The following is a 26,358-nucleotide window of genomic DNA, read 5'->3' on the forward strand; positions in this document are numbered from 1 at the left end:
GACATCTAAGCAAGGGCATTCCTGACACTGGGACCTGGGATCTCGCACTGCCAGTTTTGCTCTACAGATGCCCAGCTTTCCTCGTGGCAGAAAATGACCTCTAGCAGATTCGGCAGGCACCCTAAAGCCCCAACTGAAGGGCAAATCCTGAAGAGGTGACTGGCTGGAATAGTTGGCTGGAGTAGTTGGCCCAGCTGCCTGTCCCAGTCTGCCCAGGATGGTGCCTGCTGGAACCCAGAAGAGATGGGCATGAACAGGAAGGTGGCGAGGGCAGTGGGCTTCAGGCCTCGGCCGACTCTGAAGATCATCCCAGTCCTGCTGCTGATGCTGCCATCAAGAACAAATGGCACAGGCCGGGGATTCGGCTCAGTGGTGCCACCACCTGCCTCGCAAGTGCAATGGACCCGAGTTCAATCCCCAAAAACTATAAAAAAAAAAAGAATGAATGGCGCTAAGAAGACACCGTGCTCCAGGTCACTTGAGCAACAAACATTTATTGAGCACCTGTCAAGTGCAAGGCACTGTGCTAGGTGCATGGGAAATAGAGCGACACAGACAGTCCCTGCCCGAGAGGAGCTCACAGTCTAGAGGAAGGTAAAACAACACACATTAGCTGCAGTGACACTCCCACGCAGCAAGCGCCAGAAGCGAGACAAAGTGCCACAGGTCCACACAACACCACGAGGCTGCTTCTGGTCAGCACTGGGCAGGGGCACAGAGGGGACCAGGCTGGGCTCTGAGAAGGGAAGATGAGGCAATGTAGGAAAGTTGTGTGGCTCAGTGGGCATCCGGGGAGGGGATACACAGTGGTACTCGAGGAGGTGGACAGCCAGGGACACAAGGCTGGTGTGTGTACAGGAGCCACTAAAGATCATGGGAGAAGCAGTGGGGTTTCTGAAGACCACCCGCGGGCTGTGGGAGAGTGCAGGGGTGGGAAGGTGTGTGAACACAGGGTAACAGGATGTGGGGTGCAGGGAGTGGGGAGGGAGGGTGAAGGCAGGCCGAGGGACTGGGGAATTCAACGGTTCCACTGGGCTATGATTGGACAAGAAGAGGTCACCACAAATGGAGGACAGCAGAGTCTGGCAGGGAAGAGTGGTGACCACATCTCTCAAAGTGTGGTCCAGGGCCACTGGCATGGGCATGTGCTAAAGGGCTTCACCCCAAGCTCCTGAGTCCACACCTCTGGGGAGAGCCCAGGAATCTGCATCTTCAGCAAAAGTTGTCTCCTCCACCCTAATTTCCACAGGTGGCCCATAGTTTGAGAACCAACTGCTGAGAAATAGAGGGTGTTAAAGATTGGCCTTTCGGTAAAAAGAAGAAAAGGAATGAAGAAATTCTAGAAGGGGAAAATAAGGTCAATGGTATCCAGTGCTGTCACTGCCTACTGTGTACACCAAGATTAAGGACGGAGAAAACTCAGCAATCAGGTAATCCCCGGTGACTTTTCCTAGACATAACTGTAATCCCAGCACTCTGGGAGAAAGAAGCAGGAGGATCTCACATTTAAGCCAAGCTTGGGTAACTTAGTGACTTAGGGAGAATTTGTGTCAAAATGATATTTAGGGGGTGGGGATTTAGCTCAGTGGTGCCACCGCCTGCCTCACAAGTACAAGGATGGAGTTCAATCCCCGGTACCAAAAAAAAATAACTTTTTAAAAATTTTAGGGCCAGGGATTTAGCTCAGTGGTTTTGGCACCTGCCTCGAAAACACAAGGACCCAAGTTTGATCCCTGGTACCAAAAAAAAAAAAAAAAAAAAAAAAAAAAATTTTTTTTAAAGGGTTGGGAATGTAACTCAGTGTGTTAGGCCCTAGGTTCAACCCCCAGTACTGTTAAAAAACAAAAATTAAAAAAAAACAGAAATAAGTATGGGGTAATGGAGAGGTAGATCATGCAGAAATGGAGGTGAACGGTTACTGATAAATAAATAAATTACAAGTAGGAGATGTAAGGAGAGGGATTCAGGCATCCTGGAAGAGGGACCGGAAGCACTGATGAGAGGTGGAGACAGGCAGCTGGGGTCTCCAAGAAGCCTGTGTGGAAGGAAGGGCTGAGGGCAGCGTGCAGAGTCTGGGTCTCCGTGTACACAGCCAAGCCCATGTATCTGACTCCATCCCTGGAGACACAGTGAGGCTGCCTGACCATGCTAACCATCGCCGGAGGTTTGTGATGCCCGCTGCTCTGCTCTCCTGGCTGCCAGTCTACTGGGTCTCTAACAGGGACTCCCTGACAGACCAAACAGGTCCTTTTCACTCCCAGAGATGGCAGCCTGGGGCCTTGGGACAAGGATGCCATCCACCCACAAAGCCCCTCACACAAACACCATGACACACAGAAGGCAGTCACACTGCACGGAGGCGGCAGGAGGCAGGGGCTACACAGCCAGGGGAATGCGGGATGGACGTGGGACTATCTCCAATGCCCACCAGTAGCAGCATGGCTGAGAATAGGTTGAGTTGTCTTCAATGGTTTGACAACTGGGTTTCTAAATATTAAAGTAAATATGATTTCCAGAAAGAACTGTGAATTATGCTTCACATGTAATTTATAAAGTAATTAATGTTTCTCTGTGCTCTTCCTACTTACCCTTCTTCTCTCCCATGTCCAAGAAGGGGGAGGCAACAGACAGATCTCAGAACTCAGAACAATACTAAGAACACAAAGTTAAAAGAACTTAGGTCAAGTTCAAACTGCTTCTGAGCCTAGAAGACCTGTGAGCCCTCTTCCTCATGGCTCCAGCAGGCACTGGAGGAGGTCCAACCTGGACAACCTGGTGGGTCTGTCTCCTGGGCTGAGCCCTAAGCCAGGAGGTCAGATATATCCTAAGACAGAGGCTGTGACTCAAGTCACCCCTGGCCTCCAATCTCTGTCCTGACTTCTATAGCCAGCCACCCTGGCAGCCTGGCTAGAAACAACAGCGGATAACTACTTCCGCTTTAGGATGCACACCCAGGCACCTGGATGTACATGAGTGAAACACAAGTCTGGCCACACACAGGGCTCTGATTCATCTTCTTGGGGATGCGGGGGTCAAACAGAACCAACAGGACATGCCCTGGGAGCACTCTGGAATGCCACCTAGGCCCTACACCACAAAGGACAACCAGCACCAAATCTTTATCCGCTACTCCTTGGGGCCAGGAGAGACAGGATCCACAGGGCAGGCACGAGACCACTGTGAGCAGCCTTGGGAGACCACAGGTATAGAGTACAAAGCCCTTTGAAGGCCCAGGTGCGAGTACACGTCAGGAATCACCAGGAAAGAACCTCACTGACACAACTGAAGCAACACTGAAAACAGACACCACTAATAGAATCAGTTGTGCGAAAGACTCGAGAAGAATTGCTTACAACACTGATGGGACGAAACACCAGAAAATAAATAGAGGGCACTGGGGCCCCCATGGAAGCTGCTAATGCTATTTATTGGCTTGGGTCGTCTTGAGAATAGAAAAGTTTTTTGGCAAAGCTGTACAAACTCTACCTTGAGGCATTTCCCCACGGACGGGGATTTATACTAAACTCTTCACACCATACTCCAGTCTTCTGAGGCAAAGACGGGACTTTTAGTCAGGTGTGTGGAGGCCCCAACCGGTGAGGAGCACAGGGCAAGGAGTTCGGCCCTACCTGGCTGCCCACGCTGCAGCCCCAGGCACACCGGGCCTCAGCTCCTCTCTTGTGGGATGGAAGGGGAAGGAGAGGGACTACATGAGCCGGGAGACTTTTAGCCCTGATAGTCTAACTTGGCCCTGGTCATTAACAATGGCTAGGCACAAAGTGCCACCTAGTGGCACCACTTGTCCACTCTCATAAATGGCTCCAACAAAAGATCCCACAGGAGCAAACCAACCCCAATCCAGGGGAGGTGGGCAGGGGAGCACACTTCATGTCAGTGGACAGGACATATTCACCTCAAGAAAATATACTTTAAAGAGCTACTGCTTTCCTTAAGAAAGCAACTCTTTTATTTAGAAAGGCTAACCTTATCCATTTGTCAATATCCACTTTAAGGAAAATAGTTTTAAAAAACATAAAAATGTAAATACACTAAAGAGTAACTGCTATTAAACAGTTTTGAACAGGCAGAAAGTGTATACTATTCTCTTACAGAAAATGTTAAATCTGTAATAGCAGCATAATTTATATATAGAAAAAAGCTGGTTTTCAAAATCCAGGTGTTTTTGTTTGTTTTATACACACCTTTCTTTCCTCTATAAAAGGATGTCTACACAGGGAAATTTCTTCCTATCAGGAACTTCCCATGTATACAGCCCTCAGCTCTGTGATAAATTGGCTTGAGCTCAGCAGCCTCAATCCAACACCATGGCAGAGAGCGCATTCAGGTCTTTCATGTATGGATGGGCCACCAGGATCTGGTCAATTTTCAGCCTCTGCTCGGAGTCAGGGAAGATCTTCAACAGGGCCTCCCTGAGCTCACTGGTTTCGGAGGGAGACCTCTGTGCAGGCAGGGGCAGGAGCGAGAAGTGGGGCTGCTGAGGGATCCAATGGCCCGGGGGCGCTCCTTGGGTCCGGGCTGGAGGCTGATGGCTGGTGCTGGCCGGCTGGGCGCCAGGGACCCTGAAGCCAGAGTCAAACATGCCCACATTTGGCAGGGCACCGAGCAGGGGCTGCATATCTCTGTGGATGAAGTAAGTTTTGGTGAGTTGGGTGTGAGATAAGCAGAGACCCTTTTAAAGCATGTGCTGCTGGCTCTGAGGCTCCAGAGGCTGCTGCTCCCTGGCTTCCAAACCAAGAGGCCAGACTGCTATGTGGCGAGGACACAGGTTCCTACAGAGGCACCTCTAAGAGGCCAGAGACAGCACCTCTGGCCTGGCAGAGTAGGAACCACGCTCTGTACAAGCTGATCTTACCCTTGGTCTCAAACTACACCTCTCCACCTATTTTGGTGCCAACCCAGGGACACAAGGATATTTTAAAATACACCAACCACAGTGTCCTACTCTCCTGGAGATTCTCATTTCAGGTATGGTCTAGCTGAAGGGAATTAGGAAAGGGATCCACCCATGCTCTGGGCAGAGAGGCAGCCCTCACAGACCTATGGATTCCCACACCCTAGCAAGTATGGGTGAGACACTGGTACACATAGCTTGTATGAACACAGGTGTGTACAGATCTGTGCACAGCAAAGGCAACTGTTTTTTAAAATTCCCAATGACTCTGGCATGCAGCTGAGAAATGGAGCTAAATGAGCCACTTTCTCAACTTCAAAAGCCTGAGTAACTTAAGTGTAGTCTCTCTGTGGAGGAAGTGAGTGCCAGTTTCCTAATCAGCAAACACCTCTAAAGAGCCATGAGGCGAGAGGAAAGGGGTAGGTGGGGCAGGATCATCCTGGGGCCAAGAGCCCAATGGAAGATGTTCTAGTTAAGGAAAAATGGAATGGACCGACATTCTAAGAGTATGGCAGGAAATTAAGTACTGATCCTTGCACTAAAACTGAAAAGCTCCAAGAGAAATGATTCCTCAGATCAGAGAACTCAAATTATGTGGTCTCTGTAGAAGACCTCTGTGTGGAAAAGGAAGGGAAGGAAGGGAAGGAAGGGAAGGAAGGGAAGAAAATCGGACTGAGATGCCAAGGGCAAAGAGCAGTTACAATGTTCCACTGACTTAAATGCCAGGAAAGGGGTGGGCTGCAGCTCAGAGGTAAAACACTCACCTAGCACGTGTGAGGCCCTGGGTGTATTGATCCACAGCCAGCACACCAAAAACACAAAAACCACCAAAACAAAACAAAATAAAATACAACCTAGCAAAGCAACATGTTTTTCTCTTCCTAGACCCCCAGAACACCCCATGCAAATACTGTTGGGAGACACACAGAACTAGATTACAGCTGTCACAACAGGTTTTATGATCTGCCAGCAAGGCACATAGAAAGATGATTCACGCTTGTTACCAGAGAATTCTGAAAACAAAAGTAACTACTAGCACTGGACAATCACTGTTTTCCTTTAAAAAAACCAACAAACCTCCCAGGTGTGGTGGCACATGCCTCTAATTCCAGCATTCTGAGAGACTGAGATAGGAGGATTTCAAATTCAAGCCCAGGCTGGGCAATTTAGCAAGACCCTGTCTCAAAATAAAAAAAAGGGTGAGGATGTAGCTCTGTGTTCAATCACTAGTACCAAAAAAATAGACAACAAAGCTCACCCAGTGTGATGGTTAACACCTGTATTTCCAGCACTTGGGAAGCTGAGGCAGGAGGATAGCAAGTTCATGCCCAGCCTGGGCTAGAGAGACCCTGTATCAAAAAGGCCAAAAAACAAACAAAAAAAACCCTCAAAATAACCTAAACTTCAACAAACAAAACCTAAAGTTTAGATTTAGGTCCTAAAATATCAAATAAATTTCAGAAAAATAGGTAATACTGGCTTCTTCATTCAGTGATGGTAGAAAGTAGCTGTCAGAACTCCAGGCAGTGATTCCTGAATAGGAAATAAATTAATGTAAGCACAACATACATAAAACAAACGACATAGTGAATGAAGACACACCCACACAAACCAAACCTAAACAGCATTCACGAGGAAAATGACCACCAGCTCAAAAATTCTTGGGCTCAAAGCAAGTTTAGGTCCCTTCCTCTTCCTAGGATTAAAACAAAAAGGATAAAAACTCACTATTTGGTCTTTTCAGTTGCTTGCTTGATTGGCTTCCATATATGCCATACTCTCACTAAATCTAAGGCTTTAAAAAAAATTAAAATGCCTTTTTAATTTGCAGAGGTAACACTTGTACACAACACAAAATATTAGACTGAAATAAAACTTAGATACAAGGTAATCTGAAGAAATACCTGAGAGAGACCTCCTTCTGAAGAAATTCTTCTAATCGAGGTCCACTTCTTCCCAGAGGGTCATCAGGAACCATAAATATGTCCCCCACAAACGTGTACTGAAGCAATCTACAACACAGAAATATTACAAAGCTGAAGACACCCAACTCTTCAAGGCTGCAGGAACCAACATGTAGCTCAAAGCAGTCACCCAATTTCAAAGCCATGGTCAGCCTATAAATTCTAAGGCCGCTTAATTGCCTTAAGGGGGGGAAAAGTCATTTTAATTTCTGTTTTGAACACAAAAGAATTAGTCCAAGAAACTTTTAGCAGCTGTCCCCACATTTTTTATCAGACCTGATTTTTTCCCCTGCTAGGCTTGGGAAGCAGCTATTTCTAATACAACTACGGCAAGCAAGATTTAAAGACTTTCTGCTTACAATATAATGGGTTATATATGAAAGCTTATTTCTTTCATTGTCCATAGGCAAACCTACTGCAAATAACCTTTTAAAAAGGGAAAACAAGGGCATGGTGGTGCATGCCTATAATCCCAGCAATTGGGAGGCTGAGGCAAAAGGATCACGAGTTGGAGTCCAGCCTGGACTATATAGTGAGACCCTGTCTCAAAAAAACCAAAAAAATTAAATATATAAAATAAAAAACAATATGATATATGAAAGAGAGAAAAATCTGACCAGTAAAGCATTAGTTATCTAATATGGGGTAGGGCTGGGGTACAGTAGCAGAGCTCATGCCTTAGCATATGTGAAACCCCGGGTTCAATCCCCAGCACTGGGGGGTGGGGAGCCCTAGTGCTTGTGTTTGTTGTCCAATCTTGGTTTCCGTTTTACTTATGCGAATTGTAGATGAATGGATTAGTCTGCTTCTCACTACATCTGAAGCCTCCACAGGAGCGCAGACGAGTGCCCAATGAACACTGACAGAGAGCCCAGCGGGAATATGTGGTGAGAAATTGTTCATCAACTGTGCCCAAAGTCAAAGACCAACTCTTGGCTCAGGCACCACCCACAGCTTCCCCCCCCCCTTTTTTTTTAACCCAAAGCTTTCTAACTGCATATGGGTCAAAACCCTGTACCAATTAACCCTCATCTGGGCAGTTACAGCAAAGCTTTTTGAAAACCATCTAATGATTTAGATTTAGCAAAATTTAAAAACCAGACAAGGAGCAACTGAAACCTCATGTCTCATCATGCTAGTTTACATCTAGCTAGTTTTAAATCTAGCTGTATTTGGCTTATGTGTTTTCATTTCGTTTTAAAACTGGGGCCACAAATGACTTATGCCTGGCACTAAAATTGACTCCTGCTTTTCCATTTTGCATAACTGGTCAGGTGACTCTTGTTAACAAGAAGTCCTACGAGCCAGTGCTCACTGATGTAAGGGCAGTTTCCAGCAGTCGGATGTGTTCAGTGTCACCATGCATGAAAAACAATGTAGCACAGCAAATTCACGTTTGCAGTACAGATTATGCTATACTATTAAAGGCTCATGACAAACATTAGATACTAAAGGCAGAAAAGATCTCTCCTATCCCCTAGGAAGTGGAATCCAACCAGCACAATGCTTTCAGTTCTATCTTCTTGCCAGAATCATGTACTTCAGAAGTGAAATCTCAGCTATCACAGTCCAACCTTTCACTTCACAGCTGAGAAAGTAGGGAGGCAGGTGGTCTGCAGACATCTTGCACAACATGGCAGGCCATGCTGGGAGGCCACTCATGTGCAGAGCTACGCCGCTGTCTGCCACTGGTCTCTTGGAAGACATGCATGGCACACACAGCAGGTCACCCATGGACTCCCTGTGCAGGGTTCACACAGAGGCTCCTAGCAGGGCCAGCCATGGGTGGCCTGGGGACAGCATCGCCCTTCGCAGGGCCCAGGGTACAAGGGACAGGCAAAGCACAAAACAAACAGTAACAAAAGCTTTCTAACTAAAGACAAGTAAGAAAATATTACCTTTTTGTAATAATTTCTCGCCAAGAAACTGACTCAGTCACAAATTCTCTGAAGTTATCATTTGTTACAATTATGCCACCAGTTTTGTCCGCTAAATGTAGCAGAAACCTATAGTAATAGAAGAGTTTAAAATGGGCAAATACATTAATAACTGTTGCATTGATAATGTTCAGGAAGTAATACTTTTATATATTCCGTTATATTAAACATATTATTAAAAGTTAATTTTTAAAAAATGAGCAAATAGACATCCCTGGCTTTGAGAACCTGTGTTATAAGAAAAAAAAAAGGACATCCTCTACTTAGGAAAATCACCAAAGAATTTAACCCAACTTGGACAGTAGAAAAGTTAAGTCCCTGTCAACTGAAGAACAACTGGAAATAATGAATATTTATGAAATTAGGGTCTATAAACAAGTTTTTCATACAATTTAATTTTCAAAATGACTTCAATTATAATGTTTACATGTTTCTGGAAAAGTTACATGACCGATAACCAGTGATAAGAATGCATGAGGCCTGGAGCAGCACATGAATCAGGAGGCCAGCTAGTGAAACTGCCACTCAGTTTCCTGTTGCTAGGCTACAGGATTTTGGTTCTAGATTAGCTGCTTGGCACAGCCAGCCTTGCAATTTTCACACATTTTCTGCTTTCATTTAAGAAGACATGACAAGAACTGTCATTCGGTATTCTGTTCAGCCTGAATGGTAGATTTACTCAAAAGCAAGTCATGAAAGGGCACATGGAGATGAAAAAGAAACAATAAGGAAGTGTTCTGTTTAACTGCCAAAGATTATTCCAGCTCACACTGTCCTAATATGAGATTTGTGAGGATAGTGTAGATTTTATCTCTTAAATTAAGATGACTTCATATGTCTGAGGCAATGCAGACAAAGACACAATGAAGACACAAACCAAATCATGAATATGCAAACAACTGCCCATAGTAGCAATGAGTTCTGAAAGGACATTAAAAAACAAAACAAAAAATAAAATTCTGCAGGTGTGGTGGTGCAAGCCTGTAATCCCAGCACTTGGGAGGCTGAGGCAGGAAGATCACAGCAAGTTCAAGATCAGCCTAGGCTACATACTGAGTTCAAGTCCAGCCTGACCCACATAGTAAGATCCTGTCTCAAAAAATTAAACAAACAACAAACCAAAAACAAAACAAAACAAAGACAAAACCCCAAGTTTTATTAGTTTCAGAAGTCTTAGGAAACCTTGGAAAATAAACATGATTTAGTTGTTAGAAGCATTTTATTTACAAATTATCTGTAATGAGAATGCGTGAAGTGGTGATGACACTCAGGTACTAAGGCTTCCAAGTCCACGCGTGTACTATAAACTGTCCTCCAAGACTCACAAAGCCAAGCAAAAACCATGGGGATCAAAACCTTAACTGTGTATTTGTACCTGTCTGAATCCTGCGGCCCGAGGATGAAGCTGGAGTGTCAGAAGACTTGAAGGTTATTCAAGCCCAGTGCCCACGCTGCCTTTCCGTGTGGACACCCCAGGGCCCTGCCCTTGGCCCTACATTAGCAAGGACACCGCCTTCTCCCCACCCGTCCCTGCCCCACATGCTGTCCTCTGGCTCCTGACACGCCTCTCCTCCACATCACCCGATCCTCCCCATCCCACCTAATCAGGCAAAAGGCCATGCCAAGGGTCAGATCCACAACTTCCCCCGAGACGTACAGTGTGTGGAAAGGGACTGGATCGCTGGGCAAGATGCTCATCTGCGGATGCGTCCATTCATGAGTGCAGCACCCAAATGTGAGTCAGTGAGGCCCAGCCAGGGGGGTCACCGCAGGACCTGGAAGCTGTGCTCCTGCCCTGCTCTCTCCGCCTCCTGGCTGTGCACCTTTAACTCCCCCATCGCCCTCTGCCCTGCATGAGGATTGAATGGCTTGAAACTGAGCCAAAATAAACCTCTCTTCCTTTAAGACAGGGATTTTGTCCCAACAAGGCGAAAGTGACCCAACAGGCTGTCGGTGAGAGGGCCCACATAGTAAGCAAATGTCTGCGATGGTCCCAAGTCACCTTCTCCTGGCATGGCTCTTTTCATACCAACTGACCACTCACTAGCTTGGGTCACAAGCTAATACTACCTTCAACAGGTCTGGGGAAGATGCAGGAGAGGAAAGAATAAGCACCTGCCTCTTAGTTTCCCAACACGTTCTCCACTGGCTATTACTTATTTCACATGAGAGGAGCATTTTAAGAACTAAGTGCCACTGGTTAAGTTGGAAGATTCTTACTGGGTGTGATGGCACATGCCTGTAATCCTAGCTACTTGGGAGGCTGAGACAGGAGGATCACAAATTTGAGGCCAGCATAGGCAACAGTAAGACACTGTCTGAAAATGTACCAGGATGGGGAAGGAGCTAGGTGTTGAAGTGCACCACAGTGAACTCCCTGCATTACTTATCTGTGTCCTTTCTCTCCTAGGCACACCTCTGGAGAAGGAGGTATAGCAGAACGGTATCAGAACCTAAGAGCTTGGTTAATGCTCAGGAAAGTTTTTAAAGAAATTTACAAAATGTGGACTAAATTTTAATGTCTCAGATGCACCAGCACCTGCTGAGTGATCAAGTGGAAGAACTCTAACTTCCTTCTCTCAGAGGGTCAGCAGAGACAGCCTCTCCCGTGTGGAGAAAATCCCACGGCCCAGGCATCCTGGCTGCAAGAGACCAGGGGCAGGGAGATGATACCGAAAGCCACTTTCTTTCCGGCTCTTCCTTTGTTCTTCTTTGGCTTTGTGCTAAAAAGAATTTTTGCCTTGACTGTTGTCACATTCTGGGGCTCAGCCTCCCAAACAGCCGGGATGGCAGGTGTGCACCAGTGGACCCAGATGAAAGCTACTCCTAGGCTCCAAGTGAAGGCAAGACAAGCACAACTTTCAGCATGCCTCAAAAAGGGTACAACTAAATACCTATCTCAGATACACTTTATTAAAAAAAACCCTCTACGTCATAGCTTCTTTTGTGATGTTCCTAAGGCCACACAGCAAAGACTGTCAAGCACATAACCTTAACGATAGGAAATTGTGAAATCCCTCAAGCCCTGAGTTTGGTGAACCCTTTGAGAGCCTGTACTTCCCGGGGGAAGGACCCCTCCCCACCTACCCCAACTTTAAAAAGGAAAACCTTTCATACCTGTCATCATGAGAGGCAATTCTTTCTCCAAAGACCATCCGGGCAGGAGTTAGAGATAGTATTCCAAGTTCCTGGAGCTGGGTTAGGAAGTGCTGTTCTGTTCATGGAAGAAGTTGAACACACATATTCAGAAAAAGGCTCTCTGCAAAGATGTGTAAATAAATGAAAGTACATCTGAATGTCTGCCTTGGGGAGCTATAAACCTGTGTTCTACTGACTCAATTTTACTAACTCAACGGAAAGGGGAAAATCCAGTAAGACCTATACTAAAGCAAATGCAACGTATGAATTGACTTCTGTCTTGTTTTGAGATAGGGTCATGCTATGTAGCCCAGACTGGTCTAAAACTCACAGTGATAATCCTGCTTCAGCCTCGCAGGTGCAGTGATTACAGGCATGTGACACCATGCCTGGCTTTACACTGGCAATCTTTTTTAACAGAAATGGCTGAGCTCAATTGCTTCTTAAAGCCTATGTTTAACGAATCCTGCCATCAAGAACTTTTCCAAAGCCACACAACAAGCAGTAGAGGACAAAGAGAGGGGGACAAGAGTTGTGCAGAAGAAAGGGCAGGAGTGGGACAGGAAAGAGCACCCAAGATGCAGTGCAAGGGAAAGCCACTCTACCAGTCCCAAGAGAGGCCATGTGCTCGCAGCCCAGAAGTCTGTCACTGTCTCCCTCCAGCTGCCAGCCCGAAAATTTTCCTACTTGTTTGTAAAAATCTTTACTATTTTTTCAGGGGTGATGGTAACACGGGGCATGGAGGGTCACAGGCACATTTCAGAAACCCAGTAACTAGCAAGAGCAACTTATTACCTTCCCTACAGCGGCAGCAATACTGGCCCAAACTGAAACGTTTGTAGATGTTGACTCCCAGAACCACACAGTATATAGCATAACCTGACTCATGCAGGGATCCAGCTGCAAAATCGGCTAAGGAAATGAGCAGATCTGCTCCACTTCTCATACAAATACGTTCACCAAAATGAAGGAGCTGGCAGGACTTTGGGAACCTTGGTAGTGACTGAGTTTGACTCCTACCCATCTACCTTTTCTCTCTGGGTGCTGAGGTGTGAGTTGCCCACACAACCTCTACCTGTCTTCCTACAGGACTTGTGACAAACTCAGCCTAAGTGTGTCTGGACCATTTTGGGATGGATGGTAAGTTCACATCTTTTGTGTGTGGCCTGCAGGTCAGCCACGAAGCTCTCTATGACCAACAGAAATAGTTTATGCTATTAATTAGGCTCCTGAAAAGACAGTACGTATGAAGGGGCCAAACTTAACATGTGAACTTTCAAAAACACTACTTCAACAGCAGAAACCCAGCCTGAAGGAAGGCAATACTTTAATTTGCAGAAAGTAAAAAAAAAAACATTTGTGACGTCTAATAAATTCTAACACAACTTTCCAACAACTGTCACCTATCTAACTTTCCAGTCTTCCCCCATTTCTGGTATGGTGATACCCTCTTCAGTTGATTCTACAGAAGTCGAACAGATTAACCATTCCATTATCAACACTGCTGACCACGCTACAGGCCTCTATTCCAAGCACCACGTCTTGCAATTATAAGCTAATTATGAAACATCTGGAGCAAGCAGTTGGGCTCACCTGTGACATTGGGGTCACGTCTTGTTCTCCACTGAGGGACAAATACAGTGATGTTTCTGTTGCCAAGCTTCCAAAAATACTCAACTGCAATTGCAATTCCACGACAAGAAAAGAACTTTTTCAGGCCATGGCTAGAAAAAAAGAAGTAAAATTTATTTCAGTTTAAAGCACGTTTAGAGTTTAAGTTTCAAAGGAAAACACCAACAGAGTGAAAAGATAACCCACAGAATGGGAAAACAAAAATTTTGACAGCTACTCATCAGGCAAAGGACTAATATCTACTAAAAAATACGAGACCAGTGCTGGGATTTAGCTCAGTGGTTCTGCCACCTGCCTCTCAAGTGAAAGGCCCTGAGTTCAATCCTGGTAAAAAAAAAAAAGGGCAAAAAATGAGGCACCCCCCTCAATAAAGACCCAATCCAAAAATGGGCATCTGAAATGAACAGATACTTCTCAGATGAAGAAGAATAAACAGCCAATAAATACATGAAAAAATGTTCAGCAACACTGGTCATTTGAGATACAAATTAAAACAATGCTGAGATTCTAGCTCACTCTAGAAAGAACAGCTATCATCAAAAAATCAACTAAAAACAAATGCTAGGGAAGCTGCACCGGGTGGGGGAAGAGGGTGGGGAGGGAACCCTTGCTCATTGGTGGGAGTGTAAACTGGTACAACCACTATGGAAATCAGTAGAAATCCCATTTGATCCAGCTATTTTTCTATCAGGTATCTTCCTGGCAGAGTTAAAGACACACTATTATAGTGTTACATGCACACCCATGTTTATAGCAGCACACCCCATAATAGTTAAATCTTGGGAACAGCCTAAATGCCCATCAACAGATGAATGGACAAAGGAAATGTTGTATTTATACAGAGTATTACTCTGTCATAAAGAAGGACAAATGTGAGCCATTTGTAGGAAAATGGATGTACCTTCAGACCATCATGTTAAGTGTAACAAATTGGACATACAAGCTCAAATATCACATGGCTTCTCTTCTATGAGAAGCCTATTATATAAATAAAGTTCAAAATAAAGAACGGAGTAAAGGGTCCAGGGTTTAGCTCAGTGGTTCCACCGCCTGCCTCACAAGTGCAAAGACCTGAGTTCGATCCCCAGTACCAAAAACAAAACAAACAAAAAAACTTTATTGGGGCATGGTGGTGCGTGTCTTAATCCCAGCACTCAGGAGGCTGAGGCAGGAGGATTGCTGTGAGTTCAACACCAGCCTGGGCTACACAGTGAGTTCCAGGTCAGTCTCAACGACATAGTGAGACCCGGTCTCAAAAAAAACAAAACAAAAAAACTTTATTGGGGCATGGTGGTGCGTGTCTTAATCCCAGCACTCAGGAGGCTGAGGCAGGAGGATTGCTGTGAGTTCAACACCAGCCTGGGCTACACAGTGAGTTCCAGGTCAGTCTCAACGACATAGTGAGACCCGGTCTCAAAAAACAAACAAAACAAATAAACAAACAAAAAAATACAAGAGAGAGCAGGAAATGGCAAGACTGATCTAGGGGGGAGGGAAAGGAGATTAATATAAAAAGGGAGGGATTGTAAAGTGCTGTCATACACCTAGTCCCTACAAGGAATGTGATGATCATCATGTACTACAAACATATTAAAAAATATATAGTATACACATATAAAAATACATCTAGAAGAAGGGGCCAAGAGGTGCAGGGATGGGGAAAGAGGCAAGGGTTAATAAAAAAGGAAATGAGAAGTGTTGTATGTGCCAATTCCCAAGATGAATGCAATCACAAAGCACTACAAACACGTACCAATAAAATTAAAATAGGAAAAAAAAATTAAGCATAAGTTTTACCATGAGAAGGTAAATCCACACAATAAAAAAACTTAAGAACAAAATTCCTTTAGTATTCCTGCATTTTGTTGACATGTAGCTGTATAACCTGCTACTTTGCAAAGCCAAGAAAAGACCAACTGGAAGAATTGTATCTTTTAATAGTCTTATGGTTTTTTTTATATTGTTTGGTCAATTTAATTGGATACGGTGTTTTGGCAGAAGGCAACAGGTTTCACAGTAATACTCATTTATTATTGCAGAAGAGTTTTATTTTGTTTTAGTGATACTTGAACCCAAGGCCTTCGCACTGAGATACTTCCCCAGCCCTTTTTGATTTTTGATTTAGAGACAGGAGCTTGCTTAAGTCTTTAAACTGTACAGGCTGGGGTCAAACATGTAATCTTCCTGACTAACCCTCCCAGAGTGCTGGGATTATAAGCATATACTACTATGTTCAGCTTAAAGAATCCACTCTTGCCTGGCATGGTGGCGCATGCCTTTAATCCCAGCACTCAGGAGGCTGAGGCAGGAGGATTGTGAGTTTGAGACCAGCCTGGGCTACCTAGTGAGTTCTAGATCAGTCTCAACTACATAGTGAGACCCTGTCTCAAAAAAAAAAAAGTTCACTCTTGGGGAAAACACTACTTCTAAATTCTGCATGGTCACTGGCCTCTTAAAATCTCATGAATTTTATTAAGAATATGCTGCTGAAGTAGAAATAGTACAGTAGCCGCGATGGTATCTGTGCCCCACCACCACCACCAGGGCCAAGGCTGCCACTGCCTCAGCTCAGAGAGAGAGGGCTCCATCCCCCAGTTTACAGCCTGTAGGAAAGGATGTGAGGGCAAAATTCAAACCAAACTAACTGCGGTTGAGGGCAGGTGATCTACTAAACAAAGCAGAAAGCAGAGAGAAACGGTAACAAAGAACTAGGCTAGAACAGCAAGCTTTTCCTGAAGGGGTCAGTGTGGTCACTCAGCTCTGCAGTGACAGCACAGATGCAGTCACCGTAACTGTGTACAGGTGCGTGCTGTCCACACTCACCAGCCAGAGAGGAGCACCGGGGTGAGTTTTAAAAAGCATCGCCTCAAATAAACCCCTGAAGTCTTTCAAAAGAAAAAGAGGAAAGACACTTTCACAGAGACAGAGCAGGCTCAGATTCCCACTGGGAAGGAGGATGCACAGGGTCTCAGCAGCTTCTTGCTCTGCCAGTGCCCCTGCCCACTCTACCCCTGTGGGTGTCGGCTGACTGAGTCCCCATACTCATCCTTATTTTTTGGGGGGGGGTACTGCGGATTGAACTTGGGTCCTTGCGCCTGCGAGGCAGGTGGCAGATCCACTCAGCTAAATCCCCAGCTCCCTCATCCTCATTTTTGAGAGTAGGATGCACAACACACAGCCAAGGGGACGGCAGATTCAGGAGAGCTGCTACAAGCTCCTCTTACAGAGGCCCACATCTATGTTGTCTCTCAGGGAACAGCACAACAGCAGAAGTAAACACACCCATTCTTGATAAAATGATTCTGGAGTCCTCCATTAGTCTGAAAGTGTCCAAACACGGCAAGAGTATAATATGACATCTGCTACCAGGGGATTAGAGGGGTACTTTTTAAGCTTTAAAAAAGGATAAATCACATATTACTCTAATTGCATAATTAATGTCACCAGCCCCAACATGATGATCCAAAACACAACAGCCTGTGGGCTCCTGGGAAGCCAAAGGGCGCATTGCATGTTTATCCTGCGGAGGATAAGCCCTTGAAGGAAATCCACAAAAAGGCTTGTCAAATGCCCCATGTCATCAACAGACACAAATGTGTAACCGCCTGCTTCTGCTCTTTTCCTGACTAGCTCTGCTGACTTCAATAATAAAAACTGGATAGATGGCCAGGCGTGGTGGCACACACCAGTAATCCCAGCACTTGGAAGCCTGAGGCAGGAGGATCACAATGAGTTCAAGGCCAGCATGAGCTACACAGCAAGACCCAGTCTCAAAAAAATAAAAACAAGAAAAACAAAACTAAAAAACAAACAAAAAAAACAGCAACTGGCTGGACAGAGCACACCCAGTTCCTCTCCACTGGGTCACTGAACAAACAGTGCCAGCACTGAGCAGGGGAATTCTGTTGCCCTGAGTCCCTCACACCTTAGAGGAAACTGGAGTTTCTGAAACGTCAGCTCCAAACTAATTCTTAAAGTACAATTCTCTCTCTGATTGAGTGTATCATTTCTGATACTCGCCCCTCTGCAATCAAACCAGAGCAGCCTGCTGACAGGTAAACCAAGACTGATAGCTGCCCTGCCTAAGACAGAACATATTCACAGTATGCAGTGGGTAAGGATACCACTCTACTTTGGGGGCCCCAGCTCCAAAGACAGAATTCACAGCTCTTCGTCCTGGGGGCCATGGGTGGAGACTCTCAATGGAGGTCTGAACTCCTGCTTGGCACCAGAAACAAGTTACACCACCTGGGTGTTTTCCACATCATCACAGACACAACTAAAGCAGAGGAGAGACAGGTGACAGCTGACAAAAAAACTTGTGACACACCTAGAACCCTGGCACTCTGGGATGCTGATGCAGGGAGATCAACAGTTCGAGCCCAGCCTGGACATCTGAGTGACTTAGAAAGACAGTCTCAAAATTTAAAAATAAGTAAGTAAAAGAGGCACTGGGATGTAGCTCAGTGCAAAGGCCCTGGGTTCACAGCAGACACTGAACTAGACAAGGCAGTGTGGGGAAATAATAGCAGAAAACCCTTTTTGAGTAACCCAGGACAGAGTGATTTCCTCCTACAACCTCTCTAGTATAAATGGGCATGAAGCCTGCTAGAGGAAGACTAGAATGAGACACGGCAAAACACGCAGCCCAGCAAGTGAGCAGCAGACCTCATCTGCACAGAAAACCTTCAACCCAGACGATTCAGGTGCTCTTTTGCTGAAGTTTCGGGCTGACAGAGCCCAAATGTTTCTCTGCCGCCACTGCAGTGTGGCGCCATCCACCGCAAACAATTTCCATGACTCATCGCTTGACTCACTCATGCCAACAAGGGGAAAAGCCAAGTGAAGATCCACATACCAGGCAGCCCGGGGAAAGGTGCTGCGGAATTTCTCACAGGTAGAGGCAGCTGCACACATCAAATCAAGTGGGGCAGCCACCGACTTGACAGCTCCACACAGATCCAGGGAAGGGTGAGCCTGAGCTGTGTTGAGGTGTGGTTCACACCACCCTCAGGACTTACTGCTTAAGGACTCAAGTTTCCTTTAACTACTTCCCCAACTAGTTGGGTCAAGCACATGAGGTTTACTCAGCAGAGCTTATGCAATCCAGCACTGAAGCATCCAACAATGCCCACTCCTGAAAATCCCATCTCCAAGTCTGGGAGGGAGGGCGGGGATGTCCTGAGGAGAGACAGGGAGGGCCCAGATCGCTCCAAAAATGCCCAGAAAAGCCTTCAACCTGTGTCACCTGATCCAAGTTACAGCAACTGCTGCCTCAGGACTGGTATCAAGATTACTTTTTAAAAATAAAGCACAATACCTGACAAGCAACAGGCACTTCAAGAGTTAAACTACTTATTTAATTAAATGATACCCTCAGCTAAATTTTAAGTTGATCATTAGAATGGCAACCATGAAGTTTGTAAATAAGTGGTGAAAAGTCTCTTTAAAAATCCTCATCTGGGCTGGGGATTTAGCTCAGTGGTTCCAGAGCCTGCCTCGCAAGTGCAAGGACCTGAGTTGGATCCCCAGCACCACAAAACAAAACAAAACAAAACAAAAAACCTCATCTGCTGGAGCCAGGTGTGGTGGGTATGCCTGTTATCCCAGCACTCAGGAGGCTGAGGCAGGATAATTGCTGTTTGAGGCCAACGTGGACTACAAAGTGAGTTCAAGGACAGACTAAGCTACATATAGCAAGACCCTGTTTCAAAGAAACCCCCCACCCAAAATATGAAATTCTAATCTACTGGGCAGGTGGGTCCCCCTGCTGGGCCCAAAAGCCCCACCCACCCCATAGCAATACTTGACCCACCCCATAGCAATACTTGGAGACCTGGGAGCAGGGCAGCCTACCTGGAGCCCTGACCTCAGACCTCATATGCTGTGGGGTCACTCACTGTACCCAGTTGGACCAGGCCTGGGTGCAGGGGGCCTGGCAGGAACCTCCATAAATGGTACATGTTGCTGAGTGTCTCTTGCCTGCCACTGTGTGAAGCCTAGGCCCCTGCTTTCTAAGGGCCCATGTAAATATGTACATTTCTCAGACCAGGGCCTGCAGCGGCTGCCCAAAGCTCATTTTTCATGCCTTGACTTGATTAATAATCTTTTCAAAGGTACTTGGATAACAAGAAATAAAACAAGTTTTTGAATTTGAAAAAAAATCCTAATCTATAGCTGGTTATTGTGGTGCACACCTGTAATGGAGCACTTGGGAGGTTGAGGCAGGAGGATCTGAGGACAGCCTAGGCTACATAGCAAGATCCTCTCTCAAATATACAAAAACTTGGGCCCAGGATTTAGCTCAGTGGTTCTGCCGCCTGCCCCGCAGGCTCAAGGACCCAAGTTTAATCCCTGGTACAAAAAAAACAAAAAACAAAAAACAAAAAAAAACTGTGGCACACGCCTGGCCTGTCATCCCAGAGCTCAGGAAGCTGAGGCAGGAGGATCAATTCAAGTTCAAGGCCAGTCTCAGCTACACAGTGAGTTAAAGGCCAGCTTACACAGTGAGACCTTGTCTCAAAAAACAAAGAAAGCAACAACAAACAAAAAAACAAACAAAATAAGCAAACATCCCAATGTCTAAATCTTCAATTCACCATCTTTATTTATTTTTCTTTTGTTTTATTTTGTTTTGATTTTGAGGGAGGTCTCACTTTGTAGCTCAGGCTGGCCTCAAACTCACATGATCCTCCTGCCTCAGCCTCCTGAGTACTGGGATTACAGGTGTGCACCACCATTCCTGGCTTCACCAACAGGTCTTTACTGAGTACCCACCATGCTGGGTCCATGGCTATTGAAGACGGTCCCATGAACAGGACAGACAAGCCTCTTCATGGAATCCACAGTCCAAGTCTAACTCACACTTAGTACGGAAGCATTTGTTTTAAAATAGGCCAATTTTCAGTGCAGGGGTGAAATACACATAAAATAACCATATGCAAGAGACCAATTCAATAGCATTTAGTACATTTACAATGCTGTGCAAGCAGCACTTATATCTAGTTCTGAAATGTTTCCATAACCCCCAAATTAAACCCGGTATGTAGTAATCAGCAGTTTCTCTCAGTAATTTTAATTACTGATATTTTCAAGTCAATCTATATCCAACTAAGTAACTGTGTCTTCTTAGGCAACACATACTTTTATGAAAGTTCTGCTTTTAAACTGAAACATCTGAATTCAAAACAATTCAAATCCTCCCTCAAATAATCAGTTTTCAAGAAACATAAGCAAAAATTTGCAGGTTTGCCTTAGTGTACACATCAGTGGTGTTCAAAAGAGAAAGCACTGTACCTGAGGGTGTTAGGAAACACATGGTCATATTCTGGCTTCCCAAGGACTGGGACGATACAGATGGGAGGAGCCAGACATGCAAAACACTTGGCTCAGGCAGTCAGCAAGACCAAATTCCATTGTGATGCTGGCCACCACTCTTAAAGGTACTTTATAAAGTATCCATCCCATCATGGCTCAGTCCATGTCTATCTGCATTCTTATTTTCTGAACATCAGTGTGGGGCATTTTTCTACATATAGAAAGTTTATATGGGAAGGGACGGAGAAATGAACAGGAGTAAGATGCGGTATATATGAATGACTACCATATGATGAATACATTCATTATGTATCACAAACATATACAAATAAAAAGATTTTTTTTTTTTAAGTTTCTGGACCAGGCTGGGTGGCCCACAACTGTAATCCTAGCACTTGGGAGGCGGAGGCAGGAGGATTACTGCAAATTCCAGGACAGCCTTGAGCTATATACTGAGTTGCGGGGGGATAAGTGTTACAGTTGTGGCCTAAATTTCCTAGAACTCAGCTCAAGAAGTCTTAACCCTGATGAATAGCTGACTGAAACTACACTGTGTACCTTTACTTAGGTAATGCTACGCCACTGTGGGCCACCTGTTGGGTTTTCCCAGCAGAGCTGCCAAAAAACAAAGTGAAATGACAATAAAAGGCATTTTTTGGAACCAAAGACAAGTATACTATATATTTTTACAGCTTGTCTTCAGACCTTATGTCTGAAATGCCAGCATTTTCATTCTTTATAGACAACAAACAGCACCAAGTTCATTCGAGAAATAAAAGGCAAACTAATCCTCCTCTTTTTTAAAATACACATTACGTGCGCTGGGAATTTAGCTCAGTGGTTCTGCTGCCTGCCTCCTAAGCACAAGGACCCAAGTTCAATCACCGGAACTAAAAAAAAAAAAAATTACAGCCACAGGGCTGAGCCTGACAGCAAGGTGAGCAGGCCCCAGGAAGCAGGGGCTGTGTCCTGGGAGGTGGGGACCAGACCAGACACTGCCTCACTCTTCCACAGCACCTTGGCTCTGCTCCCAAAGGCCCTAGCCTCCAAAGGACCACAAAGTGACCAACAACATGCCGAGCAGGCAGTGGTGCCAAGCAGTGAGGCCACACAGGACACCGGCCAAGTGCTGCACCACAGTGCTACACCAAGTGTGCCAAATGCCCCGGGACAAGTGGCCTGCACACATCAAGAAGAGCCAGGGATTTAGCTCAGTGGCACCGTGACTGTCTTGCAAGTGAAAGGTCCTGAGTTCAATCCCCAGGACCACACACACACACACACACACACACACACACACACACCAAAGGGTGGGAGCATATCCACCCCCAAGAGGAAGCCAGAGGAGCTGAGCAACTTCCCTATACCTGAGGAAAGCAGCTGAGGCCTGAGCCTCACTCTCCTCTGTGTGCAGTGAAACTTTACACCAATAGCAGCAGCAGCATCAAATACACTACACTGTTTCTGGATAAAATAGTATACAGTTTTTAAAACTTCCATAAAAACAATGTGATCTGGGAATGTAGCTTAGTGGGAGAATGCTTGCCTAAAATGTGTGAAGTCCTGGGTTCGTTCCCTAGAGCTGAAAAAACACATAAATTCAGGTGTGGTGGCACACATCTATAATCTCAGCATTCTGGGAGGAACCCAAATTGGAGCCCACCTTGGGCAACTTAGTGAGACCCTGTGTCAAAATAAAAAATAGCAACAGGGCTAGGGGTATAGTTCAGTGTGAAGGCCTTGGGTTCAACCTCAACCTTTACGGCTATACAATAAATAATCTCAATGAGGATTCTAAAAATTCAGGTCATCAACTAATCTTTTCTAGGGAAAAGGTCACACAAACATTCAACAATTTGGAAAAGAATTTTTAATATTTGGCAACTTCTCCCTCATACCACAAGCAGGTACCCTATTTCTTAAATTGTTGCAGAGGCAGAAGGATCACAAGTTCAAGGCCAGCCTGGTAACTTAGTGAGAACCTATTTCAAAATAAAAAGGGCTGAGTATGGAGCTCAGAGGTGGAGCACTTGTCTAGCATGCCCAAAAGCCTTTGTTCCGTTCCCAGTACCAACAGAGGTTGGTGGTGCTAAATTAAATCTGCCCTGCAGCTGCCTCTGCTGTGAAGTTGTTTGTAGTGAACTGTAACCTAGTATTATTACAGTACCTTCTTGAGGCAGCTGAGTCTTAGCCAATCACCTAAAGCAAATCCCTCACCACACCATGCCCAAATAAGGTGAATGCTGAGCTTGACCAATCAGGCTGTTTCTGTATCACTTCCTTTTTCTGTCTATAAATACTGCCCATCTACTCTGTTAGGTAGACTTCTGGTTCTGAATGCTGACTGATCTATGAATCAGTCTTTGCTTAAATTAATTCTTCCAAGTTTAATTTGTCAATTTTTTCACAACAGGCGACTGATTCTGAAAACTAGCAGTTCTTAAAACCCATGATAAAGATGTTCTTAAATTCAGTGGAAAAGGCAAGATACTTCAGCAAATGAAAGTGAGAGGTGGAGGGTCCGGCCCAAAATCAAACAGCTGGTGCAGTGGGGTGGGTAGGGATGCAGATCCTCATTCACTTTGCCCTCTAGGCTGATCCACACCTTAAGAGAAGAAACCCAATCCCACGCCTCAGCTATAAATTGAGAATCCTAAGCAGGACTCCAAGATAGGCTAAGCAGAAACAACAGTTCCATTCTTTCTACTAAAAGAAAATAGAAACTTTTAGTAAGAATGCAGGCCCACAATAAAAGCTCAAACTGACTAATTTCCTTAGAAAGGAAATAGCTACTGTTCCATCAACTAAGCAGAGCAAAAATCTATCACCCTTATTACCTTTGCACACTCTTGGTTTCAGACTGAGCACATACCAGCAGAAAAAGACAGAAAAATCTTTTTTGTCATAAGCTCTACCCATGTTTAGAACCCAGCAGCACCCATAGTACTGAAAAGCTGTAACTTCAAACTCTACACTGCACATCACTGGACAATGTGATGTGAAAAGGTCAGATTCTCTACCATGTCTGGTCAACAGGGACAGAAGTTCAGTACAGAAAAGCAAGGTTCACAACTCTGGAAGATGCAGCGCCAAAAAGTTTGCTTTCCAACCAGATGACCTCTATCTCCCCAGGCAGGCTCCAGATCAGCAGAGAGATTCAGTCCTCACATGGGCGTGCTTCTGAGACCCCTGAGAGAAGAAAGTGAGACCAGTGACAATGAAACTCTGCAGTCTACTTACGTAATGGCAACATTGCTCCCGTCTATAACAATGTGCTTCAAATCCATTCTTCCTGGCTCATTTTTTAATTCCAGCTTGTAGGGTACTTTTAGAGTATCTCGAAACCTTTGCACCCCTGTAACTGAGGAATCAATATGATCGGAAGGTCCTGCTGACCTTGCCTCTGTAACTGATGGGGGCAAGGCAGGCAGCGGCATCGTTGGTGAAAGGGGCAGACAGTTTGGCTTGGGCTGAGGAGGGCCACAACATCCCAAAGGTTTTTCACACACAGCTTTCATATTATTTGGAAGCAAGGTTTCTGCTTGCTGCTGTAAACCATTTTCATGAAAAACTGGGATTCTAGGCTGGTGACTTGAAGCTCCCCTTGAAACAAAATTGATATCTTTGGGACTTGGTGGGGCAACAGAGGGTGAAAGGCCATCAGTTTCAAGGTTGGCATTACAAACATAGCTCTGGTTTGAATCCCGGATTTCATGTTTCTGTTCTGATGGCACTGTTCTGAAATTACTAATTTTGCAATTTAAGGTACATGGTTTAGCTTCTACTTTGAATGGTAACTGAGAAAACTTCCCTATTGTATTTTGCTGTGTGTAGACCTGTGTTTTCTTTGGAATAGAATCTGTTGTAAGTTCATTTATGCTGCCACAAATACTTTTACTTTTGGTTTTACTGGTGTCTGGATACATAGTACCGGGTGAAAATTCTTTGTCTTCTTGGAACCTTTTATTTTCTTTTTCAATTTCTTCCAAGAGCAATAATGGTTCAGTAGAAGGTCCATACTCCCTAATGACTTTTTCGACAATTTCTTGGGAATAGCCCATAGTTTTAAAAAAGTTTACAAGGATGTTGTACTCCATCTCCTCAGTAGTGTCTTTCACATCGAGATTTAAGTTTTCAGCATCAGCAGAAGAGTCAGAGGGGTCAATGATTACATTTCCAGCTGATGTCTTACCATCGTGTAAAAGCTCTTCCTCTTGAACATTTTCTAAAGAAAACTGCTTCTTAGTATGCCTTTCCTCCGAATCAGAAGATCTCCTTTTGTAACAAACTCTCTCTTTGGAAAGGGCCTCATCAGGATTTAGACCATTTACTGGTGGCACAAAAAGCACATCTGGTGAACTAGAAAAGACAGCGTCCATTTGTTTTGTAAGCTCAGAAACAGGAGTCCCAGCTTTATTTCTCGCATCCTCCTGCAAAACAGTTTCATCTCTAGAAATACTTGGTCCTGCAGCAGCATTCTGTGCAAACTCTGTTTGCAGAGCATCTCCAACTTCAATAACCTCTTCACCTCCAGTTTCAAAGGGATTCTTCTCACCTTGGGTGAGAGTCAAGAGTTCTTTTTTCAAGGAAGTGGGCAAAATCAACAAATCCATTGTGTAATTGTCTGCTCGAGCTTCAACAAACTGTTTGAATTCCCTTTTCACCTCGGAATCTTTCTGACTGCTTGGCAGGTTCTCATAGCTCTCAAAGAGCTTCACAAACTGCTGGATTTGGCTTCTAGCCATGACCACAGCCTCTGCGCTTCCTCTGATGCCCAGAAGGCCGATGTCTAGGATGCAGAGGTCCGCACAAGTGTCCTGAATCAAGCTCTTCAGAAACAGGCTCTGAGCCCCAACAAAAATGCAGTGCATGGCCTTAGGATAACACTCTCTTTCTTCCAGTTCCGGTTCACAGATACCTTTGATGTACTCCTATAAAAGACAAGGTAAGAAATTAGTTCCATTTACAAAAAGCTCCTTAACTACAAAAGCGAAGTTACACATGTACTTACAAACAGTGAGGTGATTTCACAAAATGTCTTAAGTATGTTTATAATTTGGGGAAATGCCTTGGTTTCAATAAAAGTTTGAAAATAAAAGACTTAAGCTATTTATCTTTGGAGGAATTATAAGCTTTGCATCTGTATCTAAAAGGCAGATATTTATAACATTTTAATTGTGTATCTTGCAATGTGATGTTAGGTGTCTCCCTAGTTACGGTATATTAATCCTGACAGTGGATTTATTTTCATCTAAAGAATAAATATCTTTGCTTGCTACTATTTATCACTACCAAGACATAATCTAGAGATAAGGTAGTCTAATGAGACAGCAAACCTTGCCTTGTGCTTTTCTACATTTATTCTGATTTTCAGATATAACAAAACACAGTCCCCCTTATTTCCAGATCTCTTGAAGTCATTTAGAAAGAACAAGATTATTTCACAAACATTTTTCCA

General features: G+C 44.8%; 1 protein-coding gene across 3 annotated transcripts; it reads right to left on the reverse strand.

The window, feature by feature from the left end:
* Positions 1–1,803: 1,803 nt before the first annotated feature.
* Positions 1,804–25,827, reverse strand: N4bp1 (NEDD4 binding protein 1). 3 transcript variants are annotated; one of them, XR_004515561.1, is made up of 8 exons: positions 24,141–25,827; positions 13,545–13,675; positions 11,931–12,027; positions 8,775–8,882; positions 6,817–6,924; positions 6,641–6,707; positions 6,171–6,445; positions 4,564–4,640 (listed from the first exon to the last, which is right to left on the reverse strand). XR_004515561.1 is itself a non-coding variant. In XM_033759534.1 (7 exons), the coding sequence occupies exons 1-6, from the start codon at positions 25,769–25,771 to the stop codon at positions 6,653–6,655; spliced, it is 2,130 nt and encodes a 709-aa protein (XP_033615425.1). In that variant the 5' UTR covers positions 25,772–25,827; the 3' UTR covers positions 4,562–4,640; positions 6,641–6,652. The 3 variants fall into 3 exon arrangements, 2 of the variants coding, with proteins under 2 accessions (XP_033615424.1, XP_033615425.1); XM_033759534.1 differs by lacking the exon at positions 6,171–6,445 and having other exon boundaries at positions 4,562–4,640; XM_033759533.1 differs by lacking the exons at positions 6,171–6,445; positions 6,641–6,707 and having other exon boundaries at positions 1,804–4,640.
* Between the last annotated feature and the right edge of the window lie 531 nt (positions 25,828–26,358).

This window comes from Fukomys damarensis, unplaced genomic scaffold, assembly GCF_012274545.1.
Source record: "Fukomys damarensis isolate Sample0158 unplaced genomic scaffold, DMR_v1.0_HiC HiC_scaffold_37, whole genome shotgun sequence".
NCBI classification, from domain to species: Eukaryota; Metazoa; Chordata; class Mammalia; order Rodentia; family Bathyergidae; genus Fukomys; species Fukomys damarensis.